At 42.4% G+C, this 22395-nt stretch overlaps 1 protein-coding gene across 1 annotated transcript; it reads left to right on the top strand.

Moving 5' to 3' along the window:
* The first annotated feature begins 5236 nt into the window (after positions 1 to 5236).
* On the top strand, positions 5237 to 22321 carry LOC138593502 (plexin domain-containing protein 1-like). Its single transcript, XM_069664533.1, has 13 exons — positions 5237 to 5745; positions 13278 to 13435; positions 17450 to 17593; positions 17669 to 17738; positions 18988 to 19110; positions 19200 to 19318; positions 19470 to 19569; positions 19697 to 19795; positions 19888 to 19969; positions 20052 to 20112; positions 20182 to 20302; positions 21297 to 21451; positions 21580 to 22321. Exons 1-13 carry the CDS (start codon positions 5670 to 5672, stop codon positions 21703 to 21705), a joined length of 1434 nt encoding a protein of 477 aa, XP_069520634.1. The 5' UTR covers positions 5237 to 5669; the 3' UTR covers positions 21706 to 22321.
* Positions 22322 to 22395: the final 74 nt, after the last annotated feature.

Here is a 22395-nt window from a genome sequence, read left to right as displayed (position 1 = left end):
GGCACAGATGTTGGACAAGAAGACCTAGCTCGCAAAGGTGTTCAATGGGATTGAGGTCTGTGCTGGCCATTCGAGTGCCTCCACAAGTTCATTTATGGATTTCGGGGTATACCTCTTCATTGCCAAAGCATTTCCATTTCCCAATATCCCTTACAGATGACCGAGAGTGCTATCGTAGTGATATTGTATCGCAGAGTAATCATTTCCTCAACTGACTTGTGGCAGAGGTGGCATCCTACAAGTGCCGGGTCCTATGAGACTTTAAAGCTCTTACAACAAGTCTGAATATCTTGTTAACGATGGATGTGATTGGAACATCTGAACTTGTAGGGTCTTCCAACTGTAAGGTTCTCTGTCAAATCATCTTGTTTAGAGATCTTAAGACTTTTTCTCTAGAGATAAATATGGTAAGACTCTTTTTCTGTGCTGAATTTAAAAGCAGAAAACACTGAAAAAGTAGAGTGATGATTTACAACTACGGTCTTGGACATGTACACTGTAAGCTCAGCCCAAGCACTCACCAGGAAACCACCAAACGTAATGGCCTGGCGGGTTCCAATAATGCTGATAAGCCTCACTAAAAGCCAGCTCCACATCTGTCCTTGATGATTATTTAGAGTCGGTGGCAGAAATCCTTCAAAGACATCCTGACAAGGACTGTCTGCTAAGATTAATAATGATAAAATGTGCTCATATGTTTGGATCCACGGACAAAATAAAAACACTTACCTCATCATTAAATACGACCTCAAATAAACTGAACTTGTCGTCAGATGTCTGCGCTCCTCATGGGCTGAGTATTAAATAATTTTCTTCATAAGCTGTTTTCAATTGGAGAACGACACAAGAGTGTGAGTCCCTCCATAATGGGAACCAGGCTTGTGTTGTCTTTGTGCCAGATTTAGAGAAAAGGGGAAGAAAGAAGGTGAAGAGGACAGGAGGAGGATTTGGAGTAAGGGTCACTGGTGGTCCCAGATTAGGCTTCTTCGCGATGTTATGATTTTAAAGTCACAATAGATAGTTAGTTGTATAAGGAAACTAATTGCCTTGGGCACTTGCAGCTGTCCTGGAGTTTGGTTACGTGGCGTTTTGGCAGCCCAGCCGCTAGAGAACTGGTACTTTCCCTATCTTTAATTCAATTTGACTTAATTATTTTCAGTGATGAATCAGCAACTGAATCAGCCTTTTCTTGTTTCTGTGGTTATTTTCCAAAACCTGTTTATCCGGGCCTGTTGGAGCTACATAAAAGTGACAAAATAAAAGAACCAACAAGCGTTGTTTGTCGTAGCATGGCGACAACAACAGCTACAATGCGCCTTGGCATTGATACTACGAGTCTCTGAACTCTCCTGGACGGATCTTCTGAATGATATTCTCTCATTGGGGGTTTTGATGATCCCGAACACATGGCACCAAATCTCCTGCAGGTGTTTCATTGTTTGAGGTCTGGTTTCTGTAAAGGCCAGAGAATGATTCACATCATCCTCACACTGATCAAATCACTCTGTGACCCGTTGTGACTTTTATTGTGGCGGTTGTGTTTGTTTCTTTATGTTTTTCTACTATTTTTGGAGTTTATCTTCAATTTGTTGAACAGCAGCAATATGGGCGGATGGTACTCTATTCTGGATACTGTTTGTATCACCGAAAGCAGTGAGAGGCTGCGCAACAGGTTTCCCTTTGACGTCTTTTCAGCATCGGTTTGCAGCCGACAATTTATGAACAAGGGCTGTAAGTGCCAACTGCACGTGTGGGAACATCTGCCTCTGCAGACACCCGATGTAGTATAAACAGAGCTGCATGTGCTGCGGCTGTTGATAGATATCACGGCCTTGAGACGGATCGAGGTGCACTGAAGAGTCAACCCCTCTCTGTTTCTCATACACATGCAATAACTTATGTCACGTTGCCTTTTAGTGAATCCAAGTGTGCAGAGAGCTGAATCCGTATTGCATTAAAATGATTAAAGCTTCTTACTGAATTAAAGATAAATGTACGGCCTGATTTGTGCTCTGTAGCGCGCCCAAAACCCAAACGATCCTGTTAGCTACGTTTTGAGTTTTAAAACATGAAAACTGATTCAAGAGGGAATTCTGACAATTTGGCAAAACTGTTCGATGTCGTAACAAAATTACTGGATGTAATTTTTATAAACTTCTGACATCAGTCGGCAAACTAAAGTCTGGAAAGTAAGCGTGGCGGGGAAAGTCTGGTTGTTAGGAACAACTCTGAAGTCATTGTGTTTTAAAATAATGGAAAACAAACATTATGTAAGTTTATGAGAAGACATTCTGAGCGGTTTAGTCTGTTTTAGATTATGTCCAATCAGACTCAGCAAATCTGAATACATCCATCCGTTATCTATACAGCTTATCCTGTTCAGGGTCGCGGGGGGGGTGGAGCCAATCCCAGCTGTCATTGGGTGAGAGGCGGGGTAACTGATCGCCAGTCAACTTATTATAAGTCACCAACTTTCCTTGAACTGGTCCACACCATAGACTGTATAAAAAGATGGACGACATGACAGCTCCCTAAAAGGGAAGCCAAAACATTTCGGGCGCCCCCTGCTGACTGGCGGCAGTATAGCTCATAAAGCCCGCCTCCTCCATGTTAACAGATGGGACATGAGTCAAACTATAAAATCAAAATACACGTCCCAATACATTTTTCTCAAACATGGCTATCATTATAGCTAGTTATTATCATGCTGATTTACGTCCAAGTGTTCGTTTTTCTGACAAGTTTATTTTTAATTAGTTATTTGATGCTGTCAAATTCGGAGGACGATCCGCGAGTGGAAACGTAACTAAAACAATCACTACAGTCATTGAACTTTCCATACCTGTGAACGTTAACCTCAGACCAACACAAGAAGCTGTTCGGCTGTTAAACACGCCGGCGTGCGGGATCCTTGCTGTTTTTTTGGTAAGTTAAGTGTGTGTTTTGGTTAGCGGAAGTGGCTACGGCCGCTTCACTCGCCGATCTCTACTGCGTAGTCTCCATATGGCGTCGCCATTGCAAGATGGCAGCGCCTATCACAGGGGCTATTTTGGCGTCAATTTTGTACAATGGGAGCAGATGGAGACGCATTGTCCATCTATATATACAGTCATTGGTCCACACGGTCACACAACCAAGCATCATGTGTCAGTGTGTGTTAATGTATTTCATAAACAATCCATTCTCTGATAAACCAGTTTGTAAGTGATTGGCCTCAGGCGTCACACAAACTCATGTTAAACTTGAATCAACATGTTTAACCTGCCTCTGAACATTTCCCAGTCTGGTAGTCATCCTGGTAGTGGGGAGAGGGGAAAAAGACACACAGTGCAGAGACCTATAATTGAGACTAAGGAGACCACACCTAACCTTCTAACCTGTGTGACAGAGAGTGAGTTTAACGAAGCAAAGATTTCTCACCAGCTCCGTGTGTGCACATTTTTATCGTCTTCAACAGCTGCGTGAGGTTTTGACAAGGCCTGTTTCTTCTCTGCACACCACCACCTGTCTCTGACCTGTCCACATGCACGCTGGATTAACTCCTACAGAGAACATCAACACTGCTCACAAACACATTTCATGGTTGCTGGGTGCAAATATTAATACTGAAACGCCTACTGATGTTTCATCATAACATCCCACTGGGAGAGTCAAAAACATAGCTGCAGCAGGCTGAAAATATTTCAGGATGAGGCTGGTTGTATCTTCATTTTCCTTATTGTGGACAAATCCTGTGAAACCACTAAAACCAGCGATGAAGTGACTGGTTATCTAACTCCTCTATGAGCTCCATTGTTGTCAAAACGATTAAAAACCATTGGCAAGCCACACTGCTGCATTTGGTGACATGTTCTGTCTCAAAATTATCACACACTGCAGTTATTTTTGGGCCATAAGCCGTCCTGCTGCCAGAAATACTAACTGGAGCACCACATGTGAATTGATCCAGGGTTGAAAATAATATTTCCTGCTCTTTGAGTAATGTTTTCTGCGAGTACAGCAGCCAACTGTTTCAGGAAATCAATCAGCCTGTTTTCTTTCCCATTTCTCTTCTATATACAGTACACACTGTCGTCTTTGGTAGGAGCCGAAAGGCCACAAACAGGATGAAGCTTTTGACAGACGTAATAATAAATTGTTCTTTCTACAGGATGTGCTGACGATACTTATTAACACAAGCCTTGTTTAAAGCAGAATATTAAACATTTGTGCACTGACTTCATAAACAGCCATTATCAGAGCAGAGAGTGTTGCTGCGCTGCCTCACACTGTCCGGCGTTGCGCTGCAGTTTGTTTCCAACAGCCTTCTCTACGGTGGCTGACGAGGGCAATCACGCTGCAGCGGCCCAAAGGATTCCCATTAGAAGAAACGGGCTGCTAATTCATAAATAATGCAAATTCAAAAACACATGCAAAAGTCCAAAACAAATGCAACAACGGAAAAAGTGCTGCAAAAAGCCAAATACATTAACATTAAATGCACTGCGATTCTGTCGTTGCATTTGTTTTGGACTTTTGCATGTGTTTCTGAATTTGCAGCCCGTTTCTTCTAATGAGAATCCTTTGGGCCGTTGCAGTGCGATCGCCCTTGTCGGCCCTCGTTCATCTCCACTTTCAAAACAGATATATAGTGTGTGGTTCTTTTGAGACCCATGAGGTCGTGCTGTTGCACATGTATTGCTTTAAATGCAACATTGCACATTAGACATACATGCGGCGCAGCCCCCTCAAGAAGACAAAAACAACATCACTGTGGATTTTGTCACTTGTAGACATCGCCGAAACCTTATGCATATAGCATCATAGTTTGTAGGCAGCTTGCTTCTCCCTTTAAGTTATGTAACAGATGATTTAACAGCAGTATTCAGCAACCTACATATGTACCTGTCAGGTATTTACCACCACACTGTCCCTCCGAAACACACAAATCCTACCAAATGGGAGGTAGAACTTTCAGCAGGAAATTCACGGTTGAAATTGTATTAACAGAAATTTTCATCATAGAAAAAAAAAACATTCACTCTAAAAACTACTCCATGAAACTCCCAACAGCTACTAACAGAATCCTTTCAATGCATCAAAATCACATTTGTTTTGGTTCAACATGCTTCCACATGGGGGAGACATGCTCCTCCCAACTCCAACCCCCCTTTTTCTGGTAGGGAAGGAAAGAAAAAATGTAGAAATGCATAAATATTTCCTCCTTGTGAAAGTCTTGCAAAAATCCAGAGCTGTATTTGAGAGAGGAAACAGAGAGACAAACACAAGGAGAGAGACAGACAGGCACGGGGGGGAGTGAAGGGTGCAAAATAAGGAGTTTGGAGTAAAGGTAGAGCAGAGAAAACAGAAGTTCTGGCTCTGCGACACTTCGGCTGTCGGTCGCTCAGTTAGCCATGGATCTGTCAACCACGAAGTTCCTCTAAAGGGGCAAACAAGGACATAAAGGAAAGCGGAGAGACGCTCAGAGGAGGAGAAAAGCAGTAAACCTTGGCTGAGGTGAGGAAGACGCAGTTGTGTGGGAGAGCAGAGGCGAAGAGGCAGCGACCAAAGGCAGGGGAGTGGAGGAGTGAGGCACCCCGTTCTTCCAATCGAAGTGAGAGAGAAACGGGTAAAAGAAGAAGAGAGGACTGATACAGAGTCGGGGCAGGAGGGAGAAGAGTCGGCTGGACATGGGGCTTTGTGCTGTTCTCCTCATCTGTCTCTCCCAGGCTGAGCTGGGGAGAGTCTGGGCTCAGGAGCACGAAGGTAAGTCACTGTCCTTCAGTCCAGCAGGTATTTACATGCATTCTTACATTTAGACTATCTGAAACTGACATTTTTTTGCAGAATAGATGTCAAGTGTTGCTCAAGATAACTCCCAAAAATTTGAATCAGGTCAAAAGAAATCTGACCTCAGTTCTTGCCACTAACTCTGGCAAGCTTAAACAATGATTTTAGGCACTCTTATTGGCTTGTGCATATGTGTATATGCATGTGCATGTGTGAAGCTAACAGGTCGCTTGCCAGTTCTCTCCGTCAGTGGCAGGAAGCCCTTTAAAGACTTTCTTAAGGTCTGGATTCTCTAAGAGTGCCGTTCCAAAACCTTGTATTTCCGTTTGGAGAAGCCAAGTGCCTGGAGTTCATTTGCTTGGAAAACACAAATCATGTGAGCGTAAATCTTTTAGTAGATTCATGTTTGAGGTTAACCAGTGATTTTAATTATGTCTGTAAATTTCATTCCTGCAAGTAGAAGAGCAGCAGCAGTGGAGCCCAGAATCCTCTCATTTGGAAAGTTTTTCTATGTTGCTTTATGTCATCTAAAACAGTCTTTCTGTGCATCACCTGTAAACAGGTATCTGTGCTGTATACGCCTCCATCTTCCCGTGTGTCTGTATGTATGCGCGTGTATGTATTTTTGTTCTCCTTAGAGATAAATTATTTTTAGCCAGCCCTCTTTCTGCTGCCGCTCCTCCTCCGACAATCAGTGGTGCTCCAGTTTCTCTGGCCTCTCCTGTGGTCCCAGTTCCTCTGATCAGGGGCCTGTTACTGCAGAGGACAACCTGGCACACTGTGCGGAGACCAGAGCGACGGATCCACCCTGACACAAGATGAAGCCCAGCAAATTCAGTTTGTCAGCCTCATCCCTGTACGGCATAGAGACTTGCTGCTGCTGGTTCAAACCAGAAAGTGGAACAGCTCTTTGCTAAAAAGATTTCGCTGTAGGCTCAGTGTTGTTACCTGAGCTCTCAATCACTTCGATCACAGGGCATGTATTTGTAGCATCCACTGCTGTCTCACCACAGACTTCGGCCCGTGCCAGATCTCTTTTTCCGACCGGTTAATACTGCAACACGGCTACATTTAATTGGTTGCATGGCCGCCCTCGTTCTGCCAAAACCTGGAGTTTGATGTGGTTCACTGCACCTGTGTTAGCAATCCACTGATGACTGTTCAGTTATACAGCAAACGCAAGTGTCTGCCACATGTGGGACATCAAACTGTGAATTGAAATCAGTCTGTAGAAAAACAAATTCGATGTCATTCTTTGGCTGGTTTGGTAGTTTATAGGAACAAGAGTCTAAAGCCTCATATCAACTCTGTGAGGCTGTACTAAGGAACTGTGGTGCTTTGAACTAAATGCTAACATTCTTATGCTAACATGCTTGCAATGACAACGCTAACATGCTGATGTTTAGCTGGTATAATGCTTACCAAAGTCACCATATTAGTAAGCATGCTAACATTAGCCGTTAGCACTTCATATGTAGTACAGCTGAGCCTGATGGAAAAGGCTTTTTTTCCAGGTTCTTAGTATGGCTCGTGAATGTAATGGAGTCTGCCAAGTTTGTTAATAGTGGTGGAGATAGTCGATTGAGAGTCCAATAGTTGTGGAGACATTTCATTAAAAAAAAAAAGTAAACCAACAGGTGTTACAGGTGTACAAAACTATAGCAATCCTAACTGTCGTTGTCAAGGTCTTTCAGTCTGAAGCAAAGTATTGGAGAGACTACCATCGCATGTTTAAGAATCCAGACTGAAACCCTGAAATGATCCAACACTACTAAGTATTTTCCTTCCCATCTGACTTTACACAGGAGTAGTGCTAGAAACTCATCCCCTGCTGCATGACCTCTTCTGCTTAGCAGGTCACCAAGAGCTCTGTGAAGCTTAGTCAGCATGTATGATAATGCGAAATCATTGGTGAGATGTGTCGAAGATATTCTTATTCCAAAGATATATTAATTCCAAAGCAAGTCCAAGTACCTGCTGTCCTCACAAGTGAGGTGAGGAAGACTTGACGACTTATATTGTTGGATTTTGACTTTAGTCTGATACAGATATTTATAGGTCTCTGTCTGGATGCCATCTGTACAACACATTTCCAATCTAAATCTGACAGGCTGCATTGATCGATAGTTCGGGTCACTCCAGGGTCGCAGACAAACGACCAAAATGGGCTCAAAATGCCAGAACACCAATATTTTGTCTTTTTCTAGGTTGCCACTGAGACAATATCTTCAGTGTTACGTTTTCAGCCAAAGACACAAGTCTGCATATAGCCTAAGAATCTCATTATGTCGATGTCTTCTAAACACAAAGCTTTACTGCCGTGATCTAAACCCGTAACATGTGTTGATTTGACAGACTTCCAGTGGCATAATTCCATTACAAATAATTTCCCAAACTTTTTATTTAATCCTCATTCTGAAAGGATTCTTATTTGTCATCATCTTTTGTACTTCTTTTATCTTACTGTAAATCTCTTGTTGTGAAACTATAAATACTTCAGCACTGCAACAACAGACCGTAAACTACGACAGGCCGACACCATCTGCAAACATGTCGGCTTCACTTAAAATGGAGAGTCAGCTCCAAAATACAACAAAAAACAACTCCATGACAGCAGATCAAACACGTTCTGAACTCTGGGCCTCGTCTATTTGTGCGTATTTATCCGAACGCCACATTTTCCCCTCTTTTTTTCGTGTCTTTATCGATCCAGCTGCCAGTGTTTGGGATTGTATGTTATGGTTACTGCTGTTCCTCTGAGCTTCAGGTGCCAAGTGGCTTCCCTCCCACGCCATAAGCTCCGGGGTTGTTTTAACACAAATCGTCCCTTTTAAAATCCAACCACAACAAAACCGCCGTGCTAAACAGCAATGACACACACCGACACACACGGCAGTGACCACGCATTGTGATTAATGCGGCACTGATGGTGTTTCTGCCAGAAGGCTGCAGGTGTTTTGCTAATCCTTGTCCTGACACTAACCCTGAGGCTCATCCCCAGCAGCACACAGAGCAGGACTCCTACAGTGTCAACTTTGTTTATATCTTGAGACTCAATCATCCCTCTCTCTCTCTCAGTACACAATGGTTCATTCTCTTCAGTGACTCCTTCTGTCTCTGGAGCAAAGATGTTGGCCTTTTCTTCTCTTTCGTTGGACCAGAAGACACTTCTCTTTTCCGTTCCGCGACCACGTACATGCCTTTGTGCCCTCTGTGTATCCTCCCCTGTAGTTGAACTTCAAAGTGTTTTGCATTAACCACAGAAGGGGATTATTTGCAGAGGAAATTTATTTTTCATCCCTGGACTTCCTCCAGCTGAACAGACTGAAAGACCATTTAGCTTTTGTCTCGGTACAGGAACGCAGCTCTTTTCTCTCCCGTCTGTCGTCGGTTACTGTCCCGCTTTTAAAAGCAGCTTTCAAATGGAAAATATGTGACGTATTTCCTTCAGATTAAGGAAATAAACAGGGAGAATTCTGCTTAAGATATTAAAACAAGAAATTAAGAACACTACAGAGCTACTGTACGTTTCTAGATAAAGACAAAAAGAGCAAGAGATCAGGGGAACGGGAGAAGAGGCGCGTGGGAGACGGTAATAGGATGAATGAATCTGTATATCCACAGCACACTGTACAGCTCACTGTGCTGTGTCCTAGTTTGATATGATTTGTAAGGCGGTTGCTGCAATGCAGACACATCTGAAGAAGCAGATACAGTGGACACCGCTAACACGCTAGCCACCGTCGCAAAACAGCTGATGCATATTTGTTAATCACACAAAACAAAGCCTGCAGGAGTCTAAACACACGGCATCACAACACGTTGGATTGAACAGGAAATCCAGCGTACACTGATGCCATCCAAGCAACAGAAAGAATTAAATTCACACGTACATTTTCCTTTAATAGAGAGGCCATTATAGTTTACATTCGAACCTCCAGCCTTCCCCAGGAAATTCGTTACATCTGTCACTTACTTAGGTCACTGGTTTTTTGGGCCCTGTTTCAAATTCACCAGGATGTTTTTCTGCTCCAGTTTGCACACTCCCAGAGCAGGTTCCTCACACACATGTGTCTGCCAGACCTGATGCTACCGAGCTCATCTTACACTGATCCCTTATGCAAAGTCCAACCCACTCTCGGACTCTTTTTAGCCCTTTTTTATTGCGTCGGAGGCTCATCCCGGCCCACATGCAGACAGTTAGACAAGGTTAGAGATGTTCCAGGAAAGAAGACAAGCACTTAGGAAGTTCGTAAAAGCAGAACCTGAAAACCGATTAAAGGAAGAGAGAAACATGTCAAATACATATTTTGTCCTCCGCTTCCTTAAAGCTCTTCTTCACCTTCTCCCCCTGCTTTTTGACGCCTCCTCAGCTGTTTAGTAACTATGAGTGCTGCCAGTTTGACCCAATTAGGAGCCTCTTGCTCTGAAGCAGAGGAAATAGCTTCCGCTGCACCGTAATCAAACAAGACTCCTCATTAGAGCCATCTCCCTTGTGTGTGTGACAGCCTCTCTACATTTTCTCTTGTCCCATTTTGTTTCCTAAGTCTTTTTTTCAATGTCTCTTTGTCTTGTCTTTGTATCTTACTTCTTTAACTGTAGAAAATTCTGTTCATTCAGTCCAGATGGAATGAGAGCACCTCCTTAAGATGTAACCTAATCAATAACTACATCTGATCGGCCCTGTTTACACCTGGAATCAGAATGCGTCTTTGATGATATAAACACAAGTAGAAGGTAAAGGTGTGAATGCACCCAAGCACCCAAGATGTTTCCTGGGCCACACTGAAAGTCTGCTTACCCAACTGACGTCTCCCTCGGAAGTATGTAGTCATTTGTGCGTCGATGGCGTCTTATTAAGTGCGAAACAACAACAAGCGGCCAAAATAACAGGCAAAATAGTTTCTTGTGGATGAAGTACACATGAGTTTCATTTCCATTCGGGGTGACACTTAAAAACAACACATTTGGTCCTTAATGATGTTCTTGGGTTTTTGCATATAAAGCATGGAAAGTGAGTCACATGGTGTTAATAACAAAGGGGGCCGTAGAGAGCGGGGGGGCAGGAAGTTAGAGCACCTAGCCAAGAAAAAATCAAACACACAACAAAAACAACAACTTGATGTTTTAGTTGCAAGTAGATAACTTTGTTACGTTCAATAGAGCAATGCTAGCGATCCCTCTCCCTATTTCCAGGCTGCATGCTAAGCTAAGCTAACCAGCTGCTGGCTGTAGCTTAATTTTTACCTTCGGGTGTTTTCACACCTTAAGTCAGAATCACAATCAGCTTTGTTGGCCAGGTATGTACACATACAAGGAATGTGAATACTGTTCAACTTTACTTTCTTTGTACTTAAATATTAAAAATTAAACAAATATTTACAAGCCTACATTCAACATTAAATATTAAACTAGTATCTACAAGCCTACGAAAGACAATAGTGCAAATATGAGGAGTGCAACGATGCTGAAATATATATGATCTAAAAAAATATGTAATTATGTAACAGATGGGTTAATTTACATCAGGTAGATAGTTTCCCACCAAAGGTTTAACTGCGCCAGGAAGCTGCTGTTTCCTCGATAGTCCGTTTATGTTCTCACCTGAATCAAACCAGACCGTGGTTCATTTGGAAACGGGCCGAGTCCTGTCTTTTCTGGCTGACCATGGTCCAGTAGTTTGCGTGTTCTCACCTGTCCAAACGAACCGGACTTTCAGAGTAAAGTCTGAAAGTCCAGACCAAAGCTGTCAGCTGTGAAAGCACCCGAAGAAACATGAGAGTGATATCAATCTTCTCAGCTAACGCTATATTCACCAACATGTTTCACCCTTCCTTCAAGGCAATTTACATCATCTCTGCTAACTAATACAAAACAATTATGTCCAAATGTCCATTATACAAAGAGTTGCGAGATGCCATTCCGACTATTTATGTTGGAAAACAGAAGGAAAACACACACGTCTGACATCAAAAGTTCAAGTGTTCGCAGACACCCAAACCTTTCCTCCATATGTGATTGTTTAGCGTCTCATTACAAAACAATGACAGTTAATCTGCTGCAACAACAGTCCTCACTCATCTAGTTACCCAGAAGGTTTTTGAACCTGGCTGCAGGGATTCGCTCCCATTCAGCCTCAAGAGCTTTAGCGAGGTCGGTCGCTGAGGCTGGGTGATCAGGTCTGGCTCACAGTCGACGTGTTCCAGTTCATCCCAAAGGTGTTGGAAAGGTCAGAGCTCTGACAGAGAAACCCATTTCTTGATGGACCTGGCTTTGGTTATTGAGGCAATGACATTTTGAATTAGGAAATGGCCTTCATAAACGGTTGTCACAAACCTGGACGCAGACTGTTGTCTAAATTATGACCCAAAGCTCTACAATTAAGATTTTAATTGGGACAAACAGACCGAGAAAAACAGCTCCAGACCAAAACAAAAAACAGCCAGTGGACATGATCTAGGGTGTGCACATACTTCTGGTCATGAGTTGTAAACACAATTTTAAAAGGCAGAGGCTGAGAGGGGGGTCTGAACCTCCGGCTGGCTCTTGTCTTCACATCTCTCAAGATGGTCGTAACATGCTGTTACTGAAGCGCTCAGATCCGTGAACAAACAGCTCACATAAAATCTCGACAGCAAACTGGATGGAATCCCTAAACTTGTTCGTCAGTAGGAAAACAACAGAGCCCATCACCCTGCTGAGAGATCAGCGAGTTCTGCTGATCCTGCAACTCTGTAAACCGTAAATCTGCGCAAGACGATGAGTCACGGATCAGTTTACCAGCAGAGGAGGAGAAGTAAATGTGAAGAAACAGTAACAAACACGCACGATCTGTCGACCACATGACAAGAAACTTAAACAAATGTAGCACTTGGCATCATATGCATTGTGTGCATTCACAGAGATTCTTGGCCAATAAAGAACGCTGGCACCAAACGAGGATGTTTCCTGCTTTGCAATTAGTTAACAACCACCTGAGGGTCAGCCAACACGCACGCACGCACGCACGCACGCAGGCACGCACGCACGCACGCACGCACACGCACACACACACACACACACACACACACACACACACACACACACACACACACACACACACACACACACACACACCATGTTATTAGTTTAAAATCAGATTAAAATGAAAAAATGTCACTATTTCTGCAACAGATGCAAATAAAATATACTTGAGACTTGCAAACATGGACTTAATCTTCCACGGACATGTCTCTTTGCTAATGATCCCCATTCTGGCATCTAATAAAGAACAGATGTGACTGAAACGGTGTTTTGCGTTTACAGACAACATTAAACCAAATCTTTTTTAGAGCTCTTTTCACACATTTTGAAATCAGGAGCAGATTTTAATGGCTCAAGGTTTTTTATCAAATGTCTGGAACTGTGGCTTTAGCGTTTTATTTGTCAATGAACTGACAGTGTGCCACTTATAGTCTTAGCATTCAGGGGCCACGTGTGTGTTACCATAATGTCTGTGTTTGTTCTAGATGCCCTGAGTCGAACTCCCCTGTGGACAGACGGGTACCTGACCGGGTTTCACAGAACCAGGAGGGACCAGCAGACCCAACAGAGAGAAGCCAGCAAGTCTGCTGACGGAAGAGGACTTGATATCAGCACCCTGCCCGACAACGTGACGCAAATAGTGGTGAGAAACGACTTTAAAGTTTTCCATTCTTTGTTAAATTTGGTTTTAAATTTGGGTGTTAAATATCCTTTTATGGACGTCATATATGATATTAAGGCTCAACTGTCAAATTTTGTTTTTTAATATTGTTCCATGTAGAAGATTTGGAAATAAAGCTGCAGCAAGTTCTTGTATTTCATGGTAACATTTTTACCTCGTTCCACAGCAAAATCATTCTTCAACATTAGCATATTGGTTCAAGTTCTGTTTGTTTTTGTTAAAAAGGTCTTGATAGTGTGTTTAGCTCGTGGCACACCAATAGAACTTTCTCCAACAAACACAGATGTTTGTTTGATGGCGTGTCATGGCCACCTGTCTGTGCTTTGAAGTTTTTGGACTTGTTTGGACACATCTGACATGTTCAATTGGTCTCTTGTCCGTGTATGATTAGGTTTGGTCAGGTTGCCATACTTTTAAACGGACAATTAGAGCAACAGTCAGCATGTAGTCCAGGAATTGATAACAGCAGCTTGGCCAGAATTAGCGGTAAATTTACCGGACTAGCTGTGATGTCTGTGAGATGCCGTTCCTTTAATCAGTGTTTGACATCGTAATAGTGCTGTTATCTTTTCCCACAGCATGTAGCACTGCTCTGGTCGACTTCTAAATAATCGACTGGGTCTAAACCTTGGAATCCACCAAATCCAAAGAGTTTACTGTTCAGCTGGGCAGTTTCTAAAGTGAAAAGAAATCTGAGCTACTGGCAAGACAAACGGCATTTTCAAGGTGCATCTTGGCGCCAAGGAGAATTCATATTTAAACATTGGCGAGCACGACAAGAGGTGCTTATTTTAGTTGGGATATCTTCCTAATACTGCCAGAGAATTAACTTTGATACCCTCCAATCGTTAAATACTAGAACAAGCAGTATAAACTGATCAGCCATAACATTATGAGCACAGACAGGTGAAGTGAAACACATTGATTATCTCGACACAATGGCACCTGTCAGTGAGTGGGATATGTAAGGCTGCAAGTGACCAATTTGTCCTCGAAGCTGATGTGTTGGAAGCAGGAAAAGTGGGCAAGTTTAAGGATATGAGCGACTTTGACAAGGGCCAAGTTGTGTGATGTCAGAGCATCTCCACAGCTGAAGCTCTCGTGGGGTGTTCTCGGTCTGCAGTGGTCAGGACCTACCAAGAGTGGTCCAAGGATAGGGAAACCGGTGAACTGGCGACTTGGTCATGGATGGAAAAGGCTCACTGGGAGTGAAGGCTGGCCTGTGTGGGCCAATCCAGCAGAAGAGCTACTGTAGCCGGTACCGGTCACGGTGGCGGGTGATCGTAATGTTATGGCTGATCGGTGTATTGTCTTGGCTACACATTAGTGTCAACGTAAATGATGTTAGATATTGTGATTGGTAAGGGAAAATCAAGACAGATGTGATGTTTCCGAGACATTTAGAAACTGTAAACCCAACAGTACAAGGAGTGTCTCTAAATTACACAACTGATATCTTCTTTTCTCACATTTGAGATTATTTATTGAAGGCAACTGATTGACCTGTTCAGTCTGAGGACTGTTTTGTTGGGATTTGTTTGATCAGTGCGCCATGGGCAGTTAGACATGCTGACACATCCAAAGACAACTGCCAACATGAGGATGTTCCCAGTTGTTGGAAAAGGCTTGATTTGCTGGCCATGGGCTCCTGGCAAACATGATGTTTGGGTAATAACTTTAGCTGGAGTCTAAACCTATTCCACCCTAATAAAGAAATGCTAACGTTAGCTTAAAACATAGCCCTGTTCTAATCCAAAATGTGTGAGAGAGAAAGAAGAAGTGGTGGAGCAGTTACAGCTTTATTTGAAGTGTTTTAAAACTAAGAGATAAAGACTTAAAGGATCAAGATTTACTGGTTGGTTTGGTCGGGTTAGCCCCCGCCTCCTTGACGCTTCCCTGAGGCAGGTCATGATTGTTTTTTCCAAGCTACATCTATAGACAATGTTATGGAAAATACATTATATAAGCTTTGGCTTGACAATGCAGATGTCATTGCAATAATACGGCAGCAAGGTCAATTGGGGTAATAATTTGAACACACAGCCAAGCTAGGGAAGCTTTGAGTGGAGTGTTTCCTGTCAGGTGTTCTTGTCCTGAGCCATTTTCCATTCACTGACTTTTTGTGTGTTTGTTTGAGTGTGTACGGCGAGGTTTTATTTGTGTCTTATGTCCACCCCGACTCTTCTTACACTTGAATCGGCCTCAGTAAAATTCAACCCAAATAAATAGTGATGTACTTTTTTTTCACCTCTCTCTCCGTTTAATTGAAAGCAGACGACGGCTTCGTCCGGCCAGCTTACAGTGTTTGTTTAAGCGTGGTCGTGCGTGAGTTTGTGCGCGTGTGTGTGCTTGTGAATGACTCACTTGGACAAGATCACACATAGCTCTGTTGTACTGCCGCTGTTTTCCTTTTTTTTTAGGGGGGTCTGATCCCAATTTCCAAGACTCTTGTCCAATGGGAATCTTTTCAATAAATCAGTCAGCTGTGAGGGAAAAGTATATGATGGTTCCCTTCTTCTCACCTAGAAACCCCACACACCCTCCCTCTAGAAAAGCTGGTGTCAGGCCGTGGAGATGGGAGAAAAAAGTGGGTCACTTGCTGTATATGGAGCAGCCGGAGAGGAAGCGAGAGCGCTGCATTTAACTGCTCCACTTTCTGAGCCCACACTAAACCCCAGAACCATTGCTCTCTGTCACCTTGAACTGTGGCATACATTAATAATTCCATCAAGAGCGGAGATCTGTACGGAGACACATGCCCTCACTGTGTGTGTTATGTGTAAACAGCTCCCCCAAGTGGAACAGTACGGACGGAAATAGAGTCCCAGATGTGAAGTGCGGTGCTTCCCAAAAAAATCCCTTAACACAAAACAGCCTGAGCAGGATTTTGTAGATCTGATTTTTTCCTACCATACAACTTCTTAGCTCCACCCCTCCGCTCCTTGTGTGGTGCAGACCAGCAGGTCACCATCCTGGCATGGCATCCACCCTGATCTCCTCTGATTCCCACAAGGACACTTGGTCATGTCATGACACAACGGCTGTAAAAAGTAAACAAAACAAAGAAATACATTAAACGTTCTCGTCAAGATATTACTTATAACTGTATAATACTACACTACTACTACTTACAGTAAAATTATTTTTAGGCTGATGGAAGCATAAATATGTACAGGCTTTTTTTAGGAAAGATACTTTCAAGGATCAGTTATATCTTTCTTCTAATGAGAGCTGCACGAATACGAGCATGTCTTTGGACTGTGGGAGGAAGCCGGAATACCAGAACACATGCATGCACGGAGAGAACATGCCACTACGTCCGAACTGGGATTCTATCTGTGAGGCAACAGCACTAACCACTGCACCACCGTGCAGCCAATTTGCACCGATTCAAATATCAGAAAATGGTTAAAAAAGAGTTTGTTTCCCTTCGTCTGAGGACAACAATATATGCACAGAATTTTTGCCAATTCATTTCCTGCTGATCTAATCATTTCTACATGTTTAAGCAGTTCTATATTTGAATGGGAAAGCTGCATCTATTTCAACATCTCTATTGTGCAACATTATTAAAATGCTTAACAAGCTAGAAAAACCGGCCAAAGTAAATAAGGCTGTGAAAAGAACTGTTGCCAGCAGATTTACTCAGCTGTAAACCATAAAATCTCACTGTGAGCAGAGCCGACTTCCAAAATGTTGGCTGTCATCTTGTAAATTTGCTCTCTAAGTACACACAGAGATACATAGAAATATAATCACTCCACCAGGGAGTGATTCTTAAAGAGAAGTGATGTGATAATAAACAGAACAAATCTTCTTTATATTCTTAAACATGTGTGCAGGACATCAATACGACACACCCAAGACCTAATTGCACCTATGGCACAATCATATGTATTGTTAAAGTCATATCCTTGTAATGCAGAGTAATAGATTTCACACAGTTTTATGACATTGCTTGTCCCTGTTTCTCAGGAGGACTCCACCAAGTACTACAAATGGCAGAGTTTTGGTCCAACAGACAGACGGACTAAAGACTTGTGGATAGATCTGAACGCCCTGCACCAGAGCCAAGTCCAGATTCATGGCATACTGTCCAACGCACACCAACGAGCCGCGGTCAGATGAACGCACACACAAACATATAAGTCTGATTTAGAGCTATACATCTCTAATGTTTTGTCTTTTCCACAGAGGGTGGCCCTTTCCTTTGATTTTCCTTTTTACGGACACAACTTGAGGCAAGTCATCGTAGCGACTGGCGGTGAGTTTCTCTTTGCCGTCCTTGATATCATAGCAACACTCGTGTTTTGTCTTCCAATCAGGAGATCAAACGTCTGACGGCGTGCTGAGGGAGATTTAGTCCTACCCCGGGGAAATACACAAGAATATAGGCTAGAATAAATCTGGTTAATTGTAAATGCCTTCATTTTTTTCAAGATCTAAATTGCCTAAAGGTTTGCTGTGCATGTCCTAAATTTTGAACCCAAAGGCAATTACCATGCACGAGCAAATGATTTGTTGATTCTGCGGTTCTGCTACAGTTTCACAAAAATGCTACCATGCTAATGAATGAGAAGGCGACGGCAGCGAACAAAGTGTCATTTTGTTCTTATTTTCACTGTACAGTCATTTTGAATCAAACAAACATTTCAAATTGTTGGTTATGTTTAGACACCAACATTACTTGGTTTCATATCAAAGCTAAGTCAAATTGCACTTATACACAGGACACAAACAGCGCCTCACATAGTCAAGGCTGAAACAAGTACATGCCATGGCTCTTGGAGGTAAAAGCTTCTTAGTCGGAAGACCTGATGCTAAACTATGAAGCAACAGGTACCAGCCAAACACAGCAGTACAGTACTGAATAAATACTGCAGAAGGCCTTAGGAGTTTTCACAACTAGTGCCAACAGGATACCAATTTGTGATACTTTGTTCCAAAACAAAGCATTGGTGAACATCTGTTTTATGTCTTACAGTTAAAAAATAAGTTAAAAAATATGTATGTCTTAATACTTTAAGACAGACACATTTTTAACCTTATTTTTTGACTCAACATAAAACTCAGATGTGAACTAGTGTTCTGTGCCTGAATAAATAGTCTGAAATAGGCCAAATCTTTATTAAAATTGGGGACTTTCTGGTGTAATAGCAAGAAAACAACCTTAATCAGATTGGAGAATAATTACGATTTGGGTTGGTAGCTGTTAAAGAATAGAGGTTTAAAGTGCATTAAAGAAAAAACCTCACTTGTGTTCTCTATTTTGCATATTTTGTATGTATTTATATACATATGTTTTCTCTTGTTATTTTTTGCTATGTTAAAATCCAAAATCAAGCTGCGCTTTGGCTGCAGACTTAGTGTATAAACCTTGATAAAGATTTGATCACAAAACAATAAAACCATTAAAAAGCCATTGAACACTTAAATAGTTTCAAACATGCAACGTGCTCTGCTATGGTCCTTTTTAACATCTGCACCTGCGTTTCTGCCCCCCTCCCCCTCAGGGTTCATGTACATGGGTGACATCACTCATCGAATGCTGACTGCCACACAGTACATCGCTCCCCTCATGGCCAACTTTGACCCCGGCTATTCGAAAAACTCCACAGTGAAGTTCTCAGACAACGGTGAGCGGTAGCTCCTCAGAGAAGTCGGTCATATCTGGGATCTCCTGGTTTCCTTTGACCTGCCTCTGTCTGTGTCCCGCTCTGCTCAGGTAACCTGTTTGTGGTGCAGTGGGACAACGTGACGCTGAACGGCCAAACTGCTGAAGGAGCGTTTACGTTCCAGGCCGCCCTCCACAAGAATGGAACCATTATCTTCAACTACAGGAATGTAAGTTATAGATTTCAACTGTTTCCTGCATCATCCACAAAGTCTGCGCTCTCTGAACGCTCTTCTATTTATGCATATTTATTTATCATTTTCTATTTGTAGAAAGGTTCCTAAGATTGCCATATTAAAGCATACACTGCTTTTTTTTTAGATCCCTATGTCATTGGACAAAATAGATGTTGCGGGGCATCCAGTGAAAGTAGGACTGTCTGAAGCTTTCATGCTACCTCTACAGTCCCCAAAGCCCTCTGGTCAGTTATATAAAAAAAGGAAGTTGCAGCAATGCTTGTTTTTATCTCATTTTTACTTTTAAACCCTAAAGTGCTTCATTTTTTACACAGCAGTCACATCACATCCTTACATCTTCTTGTTGTCTAGGGGAGGCGGAGCAGTTTACAATCTATGAGTATCATCGTGTTGAGATTAACTTCACAAAGATTGTGAGCGGATCTGCTTTCGAGTTCACACCTCTGCCCAGTAAGTATCCTTACAATAAAACCTTTGTACGAAAGCCAACCCTTATTAAACACCTCTTTAACACCAGAACACTGTGCATGTGATTCCTCCAGCTTGCCGACAACACACAACCTGCGAGCCCTGCTTAGCATCCAACCTGACAACTGGCTGTGGCTGGTGCAACACACTTCAACGGTAGGGTGACATTTTGACTGATGTATCTTGAGTTGAATCCGTAGAGAGTCTGGCCCTTTTCATTTTGTTCTAAATGTTTCAGATGCTCTGATGGGATCGACCGGCACAGACAAGAGTGGTTACAATACAACTGCCCTGAAGAGGTGCGATAACTTCCCATTCATACAATTGAGACTTTAGCAACTGTTTCATTCATTGCTGTTTTCACTCAGGCAAAGGGCACATGTGAGGACTTCAACCCGATACCTGAGGGGTCGATGAGCTCCTTCAACCACTCCTCTCCAGGTCCAACAGCGACTTCAGCCGTGCTCAGAGATCCTCCTGTCACTCGAGGTAAATCTCTCTGACGCAGAATCTATGAGAAACAGATATAAAGTTATGTTAGTGAAGGTTAATCTCGTCCATCCAGGTTGTCCAAAGTAAGGTTAACACTTTACACGTAGTGTGTACATTAAAAAGCATTGAATTGCATTCACCCTGGTTTTCTTAAAGAATGCCCCTATGATGTCATTTGCTTTATGTCTTCACTGCTGTTTTTCTTTTCCTTTTATCTCTTTGTTGCTGTTGTCTTTTTAGTTGCAATTTGTAGTCGGGCAGAGGTTTTCCAGGGCCCATTGGAAAAGCAGATAGCGTCCTCCAAAGGCCCAGAGCCATATTGCCTTTTTTTCCTACCATAATGGCATCAAATCCCCAACTATTTATAACCACTTTGTTTTCTTCTACAAATTTCAAAGTTTTATTTTGCAACATAGCGCATTGTGTGGTTTGAAAGTATATTTAATACTATATTTGGTACAATGTTGTGATTATCGGTAGGAAATGGCAAAAGCTATTTAAAAAGTTCAAGTTGTAATAAAAAGAAAATGTCTTTTAATCCATCTCAATGATTTTTCCCAAGCTTTCTTCAACTCTTTAAAGCTTTATTGGTCAATTTATTGGTTGACTGGCAGTGCTGCTGTTATGTTGTTTGTCAGACTTTTATTACGCACACAGATAATGCAACACAGACTTTCTGTCCCCCTTTTGGTTCTCTTTTCCTCTGTGGGGATTTTTGTGTGTTAAGTGTTGCAAAAGGCCGAGTTCAGATGTTTTGCTGAGCAAGTATGGAGACATTTAACCACTTAATGCATTGCATAATACAATAGCATTAGCTGGCATGTACAACTAGGCCTCTTGTGGTCGTATCCACATCAGTCTTCCAGCTCATCAGATCCTCCAAATGCCTGTTGTTGCTCTAAGATTACAGTCACCTCTTTGGACAGCTAAGTCTGCATGCAGTGCTGCTTTAAAATAAACAAACTTCTGTTTTCTTTCCTTTTTTATTTAGAAACAAGTCCTCCAAACCCTAAGGGAATAACGGAGAACACAGCCATCATAGCAGGTGTAGTGGCTGCACTAGTTCTGCTTGTAGCTCTGACCTTACTGGCTGTCTACTACATCAACACACACCCCACAGTGGCTCCTCCATTCTACCTCATGCAGGTGAGTAAAACAAGTACATATAGTCTGTACAGTCAACAGTTTATACATCTTTGTGGAATCATTGCACATGAACAGTCATGTTTGTCTGCTGCCTGGTCTTTAGCATTCACTACTCTTTGTTTTTATAGCGACGCACCAATAACTACTGGCCGTCTATGAAGTTCCGCAACCAGGGCTGTCACTCCAATTACGCTGAAGTGGAGCTGGGGGGTCATGAAAAGGAAGGGTTCATTGAAGCTGAGCAGTGCTGCTAAGGATCCCAGACTGCCAGGACTCAGGTAGAAGAAGAAAGGACACCATCTTGAGGACTGCAACGGTACTACAAGGGGAGGAAAGTGCACGATCAGGCTGACCATCAACACAAGATGACCCTCCTTCAACCTTTGTGGTTGGACAGTGTTTTCCTTTCGCTGTGTGCTTTGCTCAAACCACACAGGGGATTTGCTTTATTATAAGAGTTGGAGGGTCTGAGAGGAAGAGCCTGATGAGATGCAAGTCTGTAACTGTACGAAACCCATCGATCCAAGGGGATGTCAGGGAATTAATCAAACAAGCCTTCATACTGCAAACCAATGTAAAGCTCAAATTAACTATGTGTTTTTGTTCTCTTTCACTTTATGACGTTTATTTTGTTTCATGAGACTTCCATGCAACCAGTGATTGGTTCATAAAATGTTATCTCTCTCTGTGGACTTCACTATTTACAGATATCTAGTAATATTACTAATAGTGATTAAGATTATCATCTTGAACTTCTCTGGAGAAATATTGTTTGGATGAATTTTAGAGGCATCAAGCGTTGAGAGTTTTCTTTGAATATTTCTGTTTCAATGTCTTCTAATAAAAGCTGGTGGTGAGTGTTGAAATGTATCTCATGTTTGGTGACTTGGTGACTCATATTGGACTATATTTTCACCCATCACACTGTATCGATTAATAAGAAA

This window comes from Semicossyphus pulcher, unplaced genomic scaffold, assembly GCF_022749685.1.
Source record: "Semicossyphus pulcher isolate SPU_LCO1_2020_fin unplaced genomic scaffold, fSemPul1.0.p SCAF_16, whole genome shotgun sequence".
NCBI classification, from domain to species: Eukaryota; Metazoa; Chordata; class Actinopteri; order Labriformes; family Labridae; genus Semicossyphus; species Semicossyphus pulcher.
Note: the sequence above shows the minus strand (reverse complement) of the source record. Positions and strands in the feature narration are given on the sequence as shown.